The sequence below is a fragment of the Nematolebias whitei genome, chromosome 14 (assembly GCF_014905685.2).
Source record: "Nematolebias whitei isolate Nwh7 chromosome 14, NemWhi1, whole genome shotgun sequence".
Lineage (NCBI taxonomy): Eukaryota > Metazoa > Chordata > Actinopteri > Cyprinodontiformes > Rivulidae > Nematolebias > Nematolebias whitei.
Window position 1 is genome coordinate 22,370,048 of NC_056511.1, and position 12,450 is coordinate 22,382,497.

The 12,450-nt window shown below is 39.4% G+C and overlaps 1 protein-coding gene across 1 annotated transcript in view; it reads left to right on the forward strand.

The window, feature by feature from the left end:
• LOC119420895 (complement factor B) overlaps positions 1-12,450 on the forward strand; it is a gene marked incomplete in the record, with an annotated part of 63,215 nt that overhangs the window by 9,735 nt on the left and 41,030 nt on the right. The window contains 4 exon segments of the mRNA XM_037688315.1: positions 1,866-2,010; positions 4,537-4,665; positions 8,012-8,110; positions 8,261-8,395. Of these exon segments, the coding sequence (XP_037544243.1) occupies positions 1,866-2,010; positions 4,537-4,665; positions 8,012-8,110; positions 8,261-8,395 (508 nt within the window).

Genomic DNA, 12,450 nt, shown 5'->3' on the forward strand with positions numbered 1-12,450 from the left:
CACAACACAGACCCACAACCCACAAAATACCACAACACAGGCCCACAACCCACAAAATAAAACGACATTGAGCCACAAACCACAAAATAACATAACACTGAGCCACAAACCACAAAATAACACAACACAGAGCCACAACCCACAAAATAACACAACACAGACCCTCAACCCACAAAATAACACAACACAGACCCACAACCCACAAAATACCACAACACAGACCCTCAACCCACAAAATGAAATGACACAGAGCCACAAACCACAAAACAACAACACAGACCCTCAACCCACAAAATAAAACGACACTGAGCCACAACCCACAATCGTCTGAAGTGAGTCATCTGTCTTTGTAATGAACCACTTACACAAGAACACAACGACAACATGAACCTCTTCAGCTACTTTCATTCATCTATGAATTCTGTTAGTCATTTTATGATAATTTATCAGAATTTCAGGGATTATATTATCAAAGTTATAAACTTTTTTGGGGAATGAACAGGAATTTAAATACATAAACCTGGTCTTTAAAAACACTGAAGATAAGATAAGATAGAACTTTATTGATCCCACAGGAAATTGTTGAAAATGGGATCCCAACCTGAATTTGGAGCACCTCAGGTTGTTGTGAGTCTGGCACACTGCGATAATCATGCAGCACAAAAAGTAAATTATCGACAGCTGATAATGTTCTGTTTCCAACATAGACACATTTTATAAACAACTCCAACTACATTGTTACTATATCTGCTTTTACTGAATTGGAATTTTTTTTTAACAAATTAGATAATTTAACCAAAACATACAGGAAAACGCAACAATCAGAGCGTTTACGATTGAGCCCAGAAGAGAATTATGAAGCACAGCGGCAATCAGAATGCATGAGAATTTCATGAGAATTCAACCAAAGATGGATGAGAAAGAATACACACAGAAAACCACTGGGACAGATTCACCATTTGGAATAGGGAGGAATAGACAATAATCTGATTTGGCAAACACAGCTTGGGGAGTTTAAACCTCAGCTGTTACTGAAGGGTTCACCAAATTAAACAGAGTTACTTTTTATTAAAAATTAATTCAGAGGCTTGTAGGCTCCATCAACAGCATTTAATAAAAGGTTTATGTGGCTTTTAAACGAGCAGGTCAGCTGTTGTATCAGCCCTCTCTTTTACCATTGGCAGAGTCAGCAGTGTGCTGTTTGGACTGGAGCTGGGTCGGGACGGTTCTGCTGATGGGGGGCTGAGTTTAGGGGTCTGAGGATGCGTATGGGGTGAAACTACAGGCTGCTGTTGATGGGTGCCAGCAATAAATGTGCTGAGATGTTAAAATGCATTAAAATATAGCAGTTAGGCAGAACATTTAATCCATCACATGGTGGGAAAAATGACAAGGCAAATCAGTTTTACATAGGAGCCAATCTAAATAATAATAAAAAAAAATTACCAGTACACACTTATTCCTCCTAAAAAACCTCGAATGTGGAACGACTTACGTTCTTGAATAATGCATGGAATTTATTCTATTGTCTGTCACACTTTTAGAAGCACATTTGACACAATGCACAGATAGTATGAACACACTTTCTCTCTGCTGCCAGAACAACAGCCCATTAGACGCAAATTAAATTAAGAATTACAAGTCATAATCCTGACTGATGGTTGCTGGCTCGAGTCCTTGGCTCGCTCTCAAACCTCACTTCTGGAGCCGCTCTCTGCTAATAAATGGATCAATTACTCAACAAAAAACAACCATAAGCAGTTTGAGATGTAAGATGAGATGTAAGATGAGATGTAAGAAGTGTTGCATTAATAAAGCATTTCACATGTTTCCATGTATTTATGTCACATCATCTGTTCTCACAGATTGCATCCTTCAGCGTGTCACCAAACTACGAAATCATCTTCTTCTCCTCAGAAGTTTATGAAGTTGTCAACATTCTCGATTTTTTTGATTCCAAAGTAGAGCTGACAAAAGTCATAGAGGACCTGGAGAAGTTTGAAGTAGGCGGTGAGTTTGTAGCTAGTTTTAAATACAAAGCAGCCTATAGTGTTGTGTTTAATGGTGTTTATTGTGTTTCTTCTTTTTCTTCTTTCGGCTTTTCCCTCTTTAGGGATCGCCACAGCGAGTCATCCTCCTCCACCTCTCTCTGTCCTCTGCATCCTGTGTCCTCACATCAACTACCTCCATGTCCTCTCTGATTGCATCCATATATCTCCTATTTGGCCTTTTTCTTTGTCTTTTTCTTGGCAGCTGCATTTCTAACATCCTTCTACCAGTATACCAACTGTCCCTCCTCTGGATATGTCCAAACCATCTCAATGTGGTCTCTCTAACTTTATCTCCCAATTGTTCAACCTGTTCTGTATTTCTGATGATCTCATTCCTAATCTTATCCATCCTTGTCACTCCTAAGGAGAACCTCAACACCTTCATTTCTGCCACTTCCAGTTATTTCTCCTGTCTTTTTGTCAATGCCACTGTCTCCAGACCAAACAACATAGATGATCTCACAACTTTCTTGTAAACTTTTCTTTGACCTTTGCTGACACCCTTTTGTCACAAAATACTCCAGAAAAATGTCTTCATCCACTCCATCCTGCCTGGACTCTCTTTTTCACCTATCTACCACACTTCCAATTTGCCTGTACAGTGGACCCCAAGTACTTGAAGTCCTGCACCTTTGTGACCTCTGCTCCTTGTAGTCTCACTGTTCCACCCTCTCATTCACACACATGTACTCTGTCTTACTACGGCTGACTTTCATTCCTCTTCTTTCAAGAGCATACCTCCACCTCTCCAAGTTCTCTTCCACCTGTTCCCTGTTCTCACCACAGATCACAATATCATCTGCAAACATCATCGTACACAGAGATTCTTGCCTGACCTCATCTGTTAGTCGGTCCATCACCAGAGCAAACAAGAAGGGGCTCAGAGCCGATCCTTGATGCAATCCCACCTCCACCTTGAAACTATCTGTCCCACCTACAGCACATCTCACCACTGTCCTGCTGTCCTCATACATGTCCTGTACCAGTCTAACATACTTCTCTGCCACTCCAGATTTCCTCATGCAATACCACACCTCCTCCCTCGGCACCTTGTCATATGCTTTTTCTAAGTCCACAAAGACCCAATGGAGTTCTTTTTGACCCTCTCTGTATACTTCTCCATCAGCATCCTCAAAACAAAGATGGCATCTGTGGTGCTCTTTCTTGACATGAAACCATACTGTTGCTCACAAATTGTCATCTTTCATCTAAGTCTTGCTTCCACAACTCTCTCCCAGATCTTCATTGTGTGGCTCATCAACTTTTCATTCAACCTTTATTTAGACAGGTAAATCCAATTGAGCCTCGAGGACTCATTTACAAGAGAGACCTGATTTCAACAAAGAATGATGACAATAATGGACAACAGCAATAACAATAGACAATTATAAAAAGGCATACATTTTTTTTTTTTTTTTACAAATAAGATGGCAAAAAAGTAACAAAAACAGCTAGACCATAAGGTGAATGTAGAAAACTAAAAACAGGAACATGTCTGCACATGTCCGCCAGGAGTCCAACAGAACTTAATTCCCCTGTAGTTGCTACAACTCTGCACATCACCCTTGTTCTTAAAAATGGGCACCAGAACAGTTCTCCTCCATTCCTGAGGCATTTTCTCATCCTCAAATATGCCATTGAATATTTGAGTCAAAAACCTCAATGCCATCTCTCCAAGTCATTTCCAAACCTCCACTGGTATGTCATCAGTTCCTACTGTCTTCCCCTTCTTCATTCTTTTCAGAGCTTTTTGTACTTTACCCTCACTACTTTCCCACTTCCTGGTCCGCAGTTTTGATGACCTCTACTCTTCTTTCTCTTTCTTCTCTTCATTCATTAGCTCCTCAAAGTACTCCTTCCATCTTCCCATCACACCCTCTTCACTTGTTAGAACATTGCAATTCCTATCATGAACAAGCTTAACCTGCTGCACATCCTTTCCAGCCTGATCTCTCTGTCTCGCCAAATGGTACAAGGTCTTCTCGCCCTCTTTAGTGTCCAGCCTCCCATACAGCTCATCATACACCTTCTGTTTTGCCTTAGCTACTTCCCGCTTTGCTCTACATCCCATCTCCTTATATTCCCGTCTCTTCTTACTGTCATATTTCTTCTTGACTAACCTCTTTCTTTGAACGGTGTCCTGCACTTCACTATTCCATCACCAGGTTTCCTTATCATCCATTCTCTGTCCACAGTTAGAGTTGCAACTCTCTGTCCTACATTCTTGACTTTCCTCTTCTCCCTCTGTCTCCTGACGTTTCCCTCCTCGTGGTCTTTGACTGACAATAGCACAATTTCCGCTGGCACCCTGTATGTCAGCATCACCAGTGGCAATTGTTGTTAACCCTGTACTGGTGTTTATTGGTCTTTAATATTGTTTATTAGTGTTTAATAGTGTTTGTTGGTGGGTTTTTTTGGTGTTTATTGTTTTTTTTATATTGTTTAATGGTGTTTTATGGTGAACGTGTCTGTTTGTGATTTTAAGACAAAAACACAGGAACAGATCTCAACCTTGCCTTCGTAAGGTTCGAGGAACAGATGGCGTTTATAAAGGAGCGGGCCGGACTTGAGGGTTTTAAAGAATACCGCCACGTCTTGATCATGTTTACAGATGGTAATTTTCACTTCCTACTATTTGAAATTATCACTAAGCTCTTTGACATAACCAACGTTGTTTTAAAGAGATAGTCTGGTGATTTTTGAAGCAATGTTCTGTGTAGATGAACAGATGCTCAGATATATTCATCAATTAACACGGATTCCTCATTTTTCTGGACTGAATAAAACGTGCATTGAATTTAATGAAATGCAAACGTGAGACGTCATTTATCTTTGACCCATCAAAATGAATGCGGTCATTTATTTACAGAATCAAAGTTTAACATCAAACATTTACATTAATTTGGCAAAATATGAAAATAACACATAATCAATCAGGAAAACCATACGGCCATGATTTTCCGTTGCTTCACCACAGACATTTATGAAACTGTACAATTATGATTTTCATCCACACGGCGGTGGATGAGCACTTTACACAGACATTTCTAAATTATCTGGAAGGATTTCTACTTTAGAGAAGAATTTAAAGATGAAAAGATGAAGTTTAAAGGGGGTGAAAGATGGTGTTTGAGGGAGAGTGTTGAACAGAACGGCACTCTCCGGGCTTTCTTCAGCTTCTTCCTTACAGTACACTTAGGTGGTGAAATCGACTCTTTTACCTGGAGATGTCTCAGGCGAGATTCCGTTTAACGCACCCTTTCAGCGTCTCCGTAGGATGGCTGTGAATCATCCGGAGTAATGGTGAGATTCTGTCCGACACAAGCTCACCTCAGTGGAAAATGTTATAATCCCATGAAACTCGGAAGAGCTCTGTGGTCATGTCAGGGTCTTCCCGGCTCCCACAGCAACTGCCAGCACTAGGACATATCAGAACTGTCCGCACCGCCGAACTTCTCCAAACCCACAGAACTGAACTCAACTCAACTCAACTCTGAGAGAACTAGGAAGTACCGGCATTTTTAAGAGCTCTTTTCCCGGTTCATTTGATCGTCCCGGATTGGTCCAAAACAACCAGACAGGGGTGTGTTTTGTGATGTAAGAGGGTTACTAAAAGTCAGAAGACAGCAAGAATGTTATTGAACAGATTAAACTGTTCTCACAGACAGAGAGTGTTTTGTTTTGGCGAGTTTTAGAAACAGGTGCCAAAACCCCCCTGTTGACGTCTGAGAGGATGTAAAAACAAGGCAGTTGTTCCAACACATGTCTGCTTCGATTCCTGACCCTGGAAAACGCACACTTGCTCATTCAAAGACAGAAATCAGAAAATGCATAATTACTCTGTAACAGCTTTAACATGAATTCTAACTTTGCATGAGAATTAAAAATCATTACACTGTTTCAGTTAATAAAATCGATTAGTTCACTGCAACATCTAAAATGGTTTGAACTAAGACACTTTGATTATCAACATTTGTAAAATAGTAATGATAATAAAAAGAGAGTGTTCTTCCACTTGATTTTCAAGAAAGAGAGTCTCAGGATGGGTGAACCTGTATTTCTGGATTCAAATCAATGAAATGACAGTTCCTGTCCCACAAGGTTCTTAAGGTCAAGGGTTTTGACCTTAGGCTTAGTCTTGACATCAGGTTAAGTTCACTACATCTGTATGTACTAACTAATGATAAGTATTTGGTAAAACATCATGTAGTGAACTAGGCCTCCGACCAAAACCTGCCTCTGAAGACCTTCATGGGACAGGAACTGTTATTTCATTGATTTGAATCCAGAAATACAAATTAGCTCATCCAGAGACTGTCTAATTGTACCCTGAAGTAATCAATTGAAAGAACACTCTTCTTTTTATTATCATTACTATTTTACAATATCTTGATAATCAAAAGTGTGTTTAGTTCATACCATTTCTAAATGTTAAAGTGAACCACTCATTTTAAATCAACTGTGAAACAGTATTAATTATTTTATTTTTAATCATCATTTAAATTAGAAATCAAGTTAAATATCTATTTACAAAGTAATTATGCATTTTGATTTTCTGTCTAAAGGAGAAGTAGTGATGTCGGTAAAAAGTCGGAGACAGTCAGAAAGAAGTTATTAGAACGAAGTGTATTGTTTTTAAACCTAGCAGACGGTAAAGAAGAAGCAACTGGCACCTGCTTCCTCTCACTCCTTCAAAGCATTTCTCTGTCTGTACTAAACATTCCTAAACATCCCTGTTGTCTTTTTGACTTTTAATAACCCTCTGACATCACTGAAACACACCCCCTGTTGGTTGTTTCAACCAATCAGGAAGTCCTGAGTGACCGGAAGTGAGAACTCTTTAAAAGTCCACACTTCCTGGAACTACTGAGTCTACTGAGACTTCCAGTCTACTGGGTCTTCTGGAGTCTACTCCGCCTTGTGGAGTCTTCCACTCCTGAGTGGGATCTCTGACGGACTCACAGATGCTTGCTGTGAATCCACCCGGGTGTAATGCCTCCAACTTCGAAGGGAGCTGAGCCTGTTGTTGAACGGAGTAAATTGACACGACTTCTGACAATGGCCAGCCACTCTTACCGGAGACGCTGGAAGGTAGCGTTGAAATGGACCCGACACCGGAGCTGATTTATCTCCTGCGAAGGTAACGAGTCGTGACGCGCTAAGTGTACCGGAGGTTTGAGCTGGTGTTGGAAGAAGCGTGCCATCCTGGTCCAAACAGACACCTCCCTTCACCCATCTTTCTCTTCACCCATCCTTCCTTTAAACTCTTCTATTTTGCCAGTAATCTAGATGCCTTCAGAAATGTCTTGTCTTATTAGTAAAGCGTGCCAAGTTTTATTAATCAGAACCAGATCAGCTAATCACGTGTACATGTTTTGATGTTAAATTTTGATTCTGTTAAATAAATGACCACATTTATTCTGATGGGTCAAAGGAAATTAACGTCTCATGTCACTGATTAAACAATCCTCACAGTTACCTCGTCACATGGCATTAATTTAACTCGAAAAAGAGAGAACTCGTTATATATTCAAATAATTAGTAGTGAAGGTACAGCAAAGCTGACCTTGACACACTACAATCACTTCAATATCATCAGACTATCCCATTAAGATGTTAACAATCCACTTTATTATTTGTCCCATTGGAACTGAACTTATCAATTTAGCCAGAGTTAAACTTTGTTTTTCCAAACAGAGCTTGCTGAAAAAACTGTCTACAACAGGTGTCATATTAAATGATTATATTATTTTCCACAGAACCCGACTTAAAAAGATCTACACTATTGTTTTATTGGATTCCTTTATGTAACAATCACTTCAGTCAATTTCACAGCAGTTTGCTGAAAGAAGTCCCTCTCATAAATGTCTTGTTTCCCTAGTAATGTCATTTAGTGGGTTGTATGCGCAGTCTAAATTAAAAAGATTTAAAAAGATGAACATCTGTATTCTTCTCTTCAGGTGCTTACAACATGGGTGGTTCTCCTAAACCCACTGTGGAGAGAATCAAGAACATGGTCTACATGAACCCACAAAATGTATCCAGAGACGAATTTCTTGGTGAGCTTCAGATTTGTCCTGATGTGATGAGGCTTCATGTCTCTGTCACTTCCTGAAGCTCACAGACACTCTGTCCTCGTCACTGCAGATGTTTCATACTAAAGTATTTAACTCATCATAGAAAACCTCTCTGCCTGCCTCCGTTTGCAGATATTTATGTTTTCGCCATTGGGGCTGACATTTTCGACGATGACCTGCACCCTCTGACGGTGGGAAAAGGCGGGGATCATTACTTCAGGATGAAAGACATCCAAGAGTTAGGAGAAACCTTTGATAAAATAATTGGTGAGTGATCTTGAAAACAGAACCAGCTGTTTGATTCCTCCAGTTGCTGTGTGTACCGGTATATATGATAAAGTTCTGGGTGGTTCTGGTGAGCCCTCACTGGGCTCAGAGATGCGTTATCCCTGCTGGAAGTCTGAAGCTTCTCTTGTTTGCTATAATAGTTTGGAGGAAGACTCATCTGTCTTCATCCTGCCTGACATCACCACTGAAAAACGCAACATTCAGCTTAATCAAAGATTTCAAGAGAACATAACTTAATTCTCATCAATTTGTTGTTTATACTCATATTAAATAAGTTGTGTGAACTGTTGGATAAAAAAAATGCTTCATTAGTTAAAATATTTAAGTTGAGGCCACACAAAAAACTTAAGTATTTGAAAGTGGTGGGGATTTCGGATTGTAAACGGTTAACCCTGAAGCTTCTGCACATGCACAGATCAACGGTCCTCCATTTCCCGCTCAGGTGCACCTGCTAATTGACCAGGTCTGGACATGCCTGGACAAGTCTTGTAACTTGTAGTTATTTTCATCACCATCAACTTTTATTTACCGTGGTACATTAATTTGGTGAGTACATATTTGTTCTTTTTGTACACTATTTTCTGTGTTATTGTTAGTTGTTGCTGGTGTGCTGTGGTAATTTTTTTTTTTTTTACCGGAGTTCACGCCACTGTTGGTCTGCAAACTCTTCACTTTCAGAGACCAAAGGTTACTAAATTTTTAACAATATAAAAAAAAAGTTATTTGGCATAAAATTTGTGTTTGTATGCATAGCATGAAATGTTTATCTTAAATTTCATGCAAGTAATATGGCGGGCATCATGTTGTAAGTCACGAAGAACTTCACTACTGTGGTCAGAACACAGGCCAGTTTTGCTGATATCTTTACCACTTCTTTAATTTCAATTGAAACTTCATTTACATGACTTTCCTATTTTAGCTTCGTAAAGCTGGATGTGAAGAGGTGACAGTCAATGGCGGCAAAAGGAGCCAAATGAATCCTGGAGGAGAGGCCTCGAACAAGAATATTAAACGGCCAAAAAGGGGTGAAGCAAATTACTTTCCAAATGTGCCACAAGACCAGGATGAACAAACTGTCGACAAGCGTAGAAACAGTCTTGTTGAGGAAATGAAAAAGAAACATCCCAATGCATCTCTCATCGCACAAGTAATGAATGAAACACTCCCAATGCGCAGACAAGAAATAGTGAAAAACGAGCCCACTGTTCAAGAAATGATTGTCAGATGGCCAGCACTGTTCACTGAAGGACTGGTAAGCAACTGAAAACTGACTAACATGCTCAATTTGTGACAAGCATTTTAAAAGAATAAAAACTAACATATGCATAGTGAATTGTATTTTTTTTTTTTTTTTTTTTTTGCTTAACCTTTTGTTCAGAACTTTAATGTCTCCAGTTTGAAAGTAATAACATTTGCTAGTCGGTATACGGTGTTTTTAATGTTACTAATTCTATCTTCTGGTTCTGTTCTCTACATTGCTCTTTTTCAGGTATTAGCTGAGTTTAATAGGATTGTGAGTAAGAATCTGGAACAAAATTTCTTTGAGGCTCTGGACCAGTAAACGCCACAATTCATCCAACTCTTCACTTTAAAACAAGGAACTGTTGGAGAGAAACTGAGTGAACTAATGCACCACATGGACTGGATAGTTAGTATTTTCTTTTCTTAAGGCAAACCAAAAATGTGAACGCAAACCATCCTCTCCATTTTTTTTTACATTAACATGAAAGGTACAGTTATTACAAATGTTTTGATGCACACTTTTATGAATTGTATCAGACTCACAAAATACCTATTTTTAAAAGAACAGAAATGTGAGGAAATGGTTTCCAAACGATTTTTCTTTTCTCATTTTTTTTTATACCAGAGTGTAAATGATTTCTGTGTATTAATCAGCAGTTTATACAAAGTTGGCAGTCTTAGATCAAATGTGTCAAAGTCTACCCTGTAGAACACATCTGGCCTGGCACATATTTTTAAATGGTAAATGGACTGTATAGCGCCTTTCTATCTTATCAAGATACTCAAAGCGCTTTACACTACAATCTGTGCCTCATTTACCCATTCATACAGCATTCTACTAGATCTCTACAAAGCTAATTTAATAAATCATTCTAAAGAGACTAATCAGTGCTTTTAGATAACATTCATACACCGATGGGACACACATCAGAGGCTATGAGGGGTTCAGTGTCTTGCCCAGGGACAATTTGGCATGCGACTGCTGGTGGAGTCGAACCTCAAACTCTTGCATTGGAGGACGACTGCTCTAACCACTCAGCCACAGCCGCCCTTTTTATGTGACACTCAAATCTTTAAAATGCAAATGATTTTCTTATTTATATAAAAAAGACAATCTATGTCTCCAATAATTTTTTTTACATTTTTTTTAATTTCCAAAAACAAAGAAGAGAAAAATTGAACCTGAAACAAAGGAAGTTTAAGAGAATATTAAACTGTCAATTTCCAGTTTCTTTGTTGTAGATCTCTTTTTTTTAAATTGTTATTCAATTGTTTTTATTTGTCTTTGTCAGACAACCAATGTGACTAGACGGCACACACTTAAAGTCCTTAAAGGCCTTCCTCTGCTACTTGGCGACGACTCAAGAGAATTCTACAAAACATGCTTTGTAAATTAGACTTATAATCTAGAACATACAAATTGGAATTTTTGGATTAATGCGTTTCGAACAAAAATAATGTAGGTGCTGTTGCGTTTTGAGAGCTGACTGCGGGTCGTCAGTCACTGCAGCTAGCTACGGCTAGTAGTGGGGCTCAGACTTCCTCTCTGACCCTGGACCCTCAGCCAGCCCCCACCACTTCCTCTGGTTCTATCTCTCTCAGAAGTGGCAACTCATACTATCAATAAATCAATGAGACGTCAATTAAGTTTCATCAATTATATTAAAAAAGCAGGAAAGGTTACAGTTTTACAACGCTAGACTCTCCGGACTGTGACACGTTCACAAACCCGTTTAGTGAACTCGGCCTCCGACCAAAACCTGCCTCTGAAGACCTTCATGGGACAGGAACTGTTATTTCATTGATTTGAATCCAGAAATACAAATTAGCTCATCCAGAGACTGTCTAATTGTATCCTGAAGTAATCAATTGAAAGAACACTCTTCTTTTATATTATCATTACTATTTTTACAATATCTTGATAAATCAAAAGTGTGTTTAGTTCATACCATTTCTAAATGTTGAAGTGAACCACTCATTTTAAATCAACTGTGAAACAGTATTAATGATTTTTTAATCCTCATTTAAATTAGAAATCAAGTTAAATGTCTATTTTACAAAGTAATTATGCATTTTTGATCTTCTGTCTAAATGAGAAGTTGTGACGTCGGTCTAAAGTCAGAAAGAAGTTATTAGAACGAAGTGTCGTGTTTTTAAACCTAGCAGACGGTAAACAAGAAGCTACTGGCCTCTCTTCCTCCCACTTCACCATAACGTCTTCTGTCTGTACGGGACGTTTCTAAAACATTCCTGCTGTTTTCTTGACTTGTAATGACCCTCTGACATCACTAGAACCACCCCCTGTTGGTTGCTTCAACCAATCAGTAAGTCCTGAGGTGACCAGAAGTGAGAACTCTTTAAGAGTCCACACTTCCTGGAATTTCTGAGGTCAACTGGGTCTGTCAGTCAGTCGGTCAAGTCTCCTGAGCTCCTCAAGTGGGTCTCTGATGAAGTCTAGTCTTGAACTTAGTCTGCGGAGCCTGTGGTGGATTTTTCCACATCTGAGTGGAACCTCTTACGGACTCACAGCTTGCTGTGTATCCACCCGGGAGATGAGCGTGTTTGTTGAACGGAGTACCGTCACTACTTCGGACGATTCTCAGCCATCCTTACCGGAGACGCTGAAAGGTAGCGTTGAAATGGACTCCTGTTCCTGAGCGAAGGTATCCCCGTCTAAGGTAACGAGTCACCACGCACTGAGTGTACCGGGGCTGAGCTGGGGTCGGATGAAGGGTGCCATTCCTAGTAGATGAACAGATGCTCAGATATATTCATCAATTAACACGGATTCC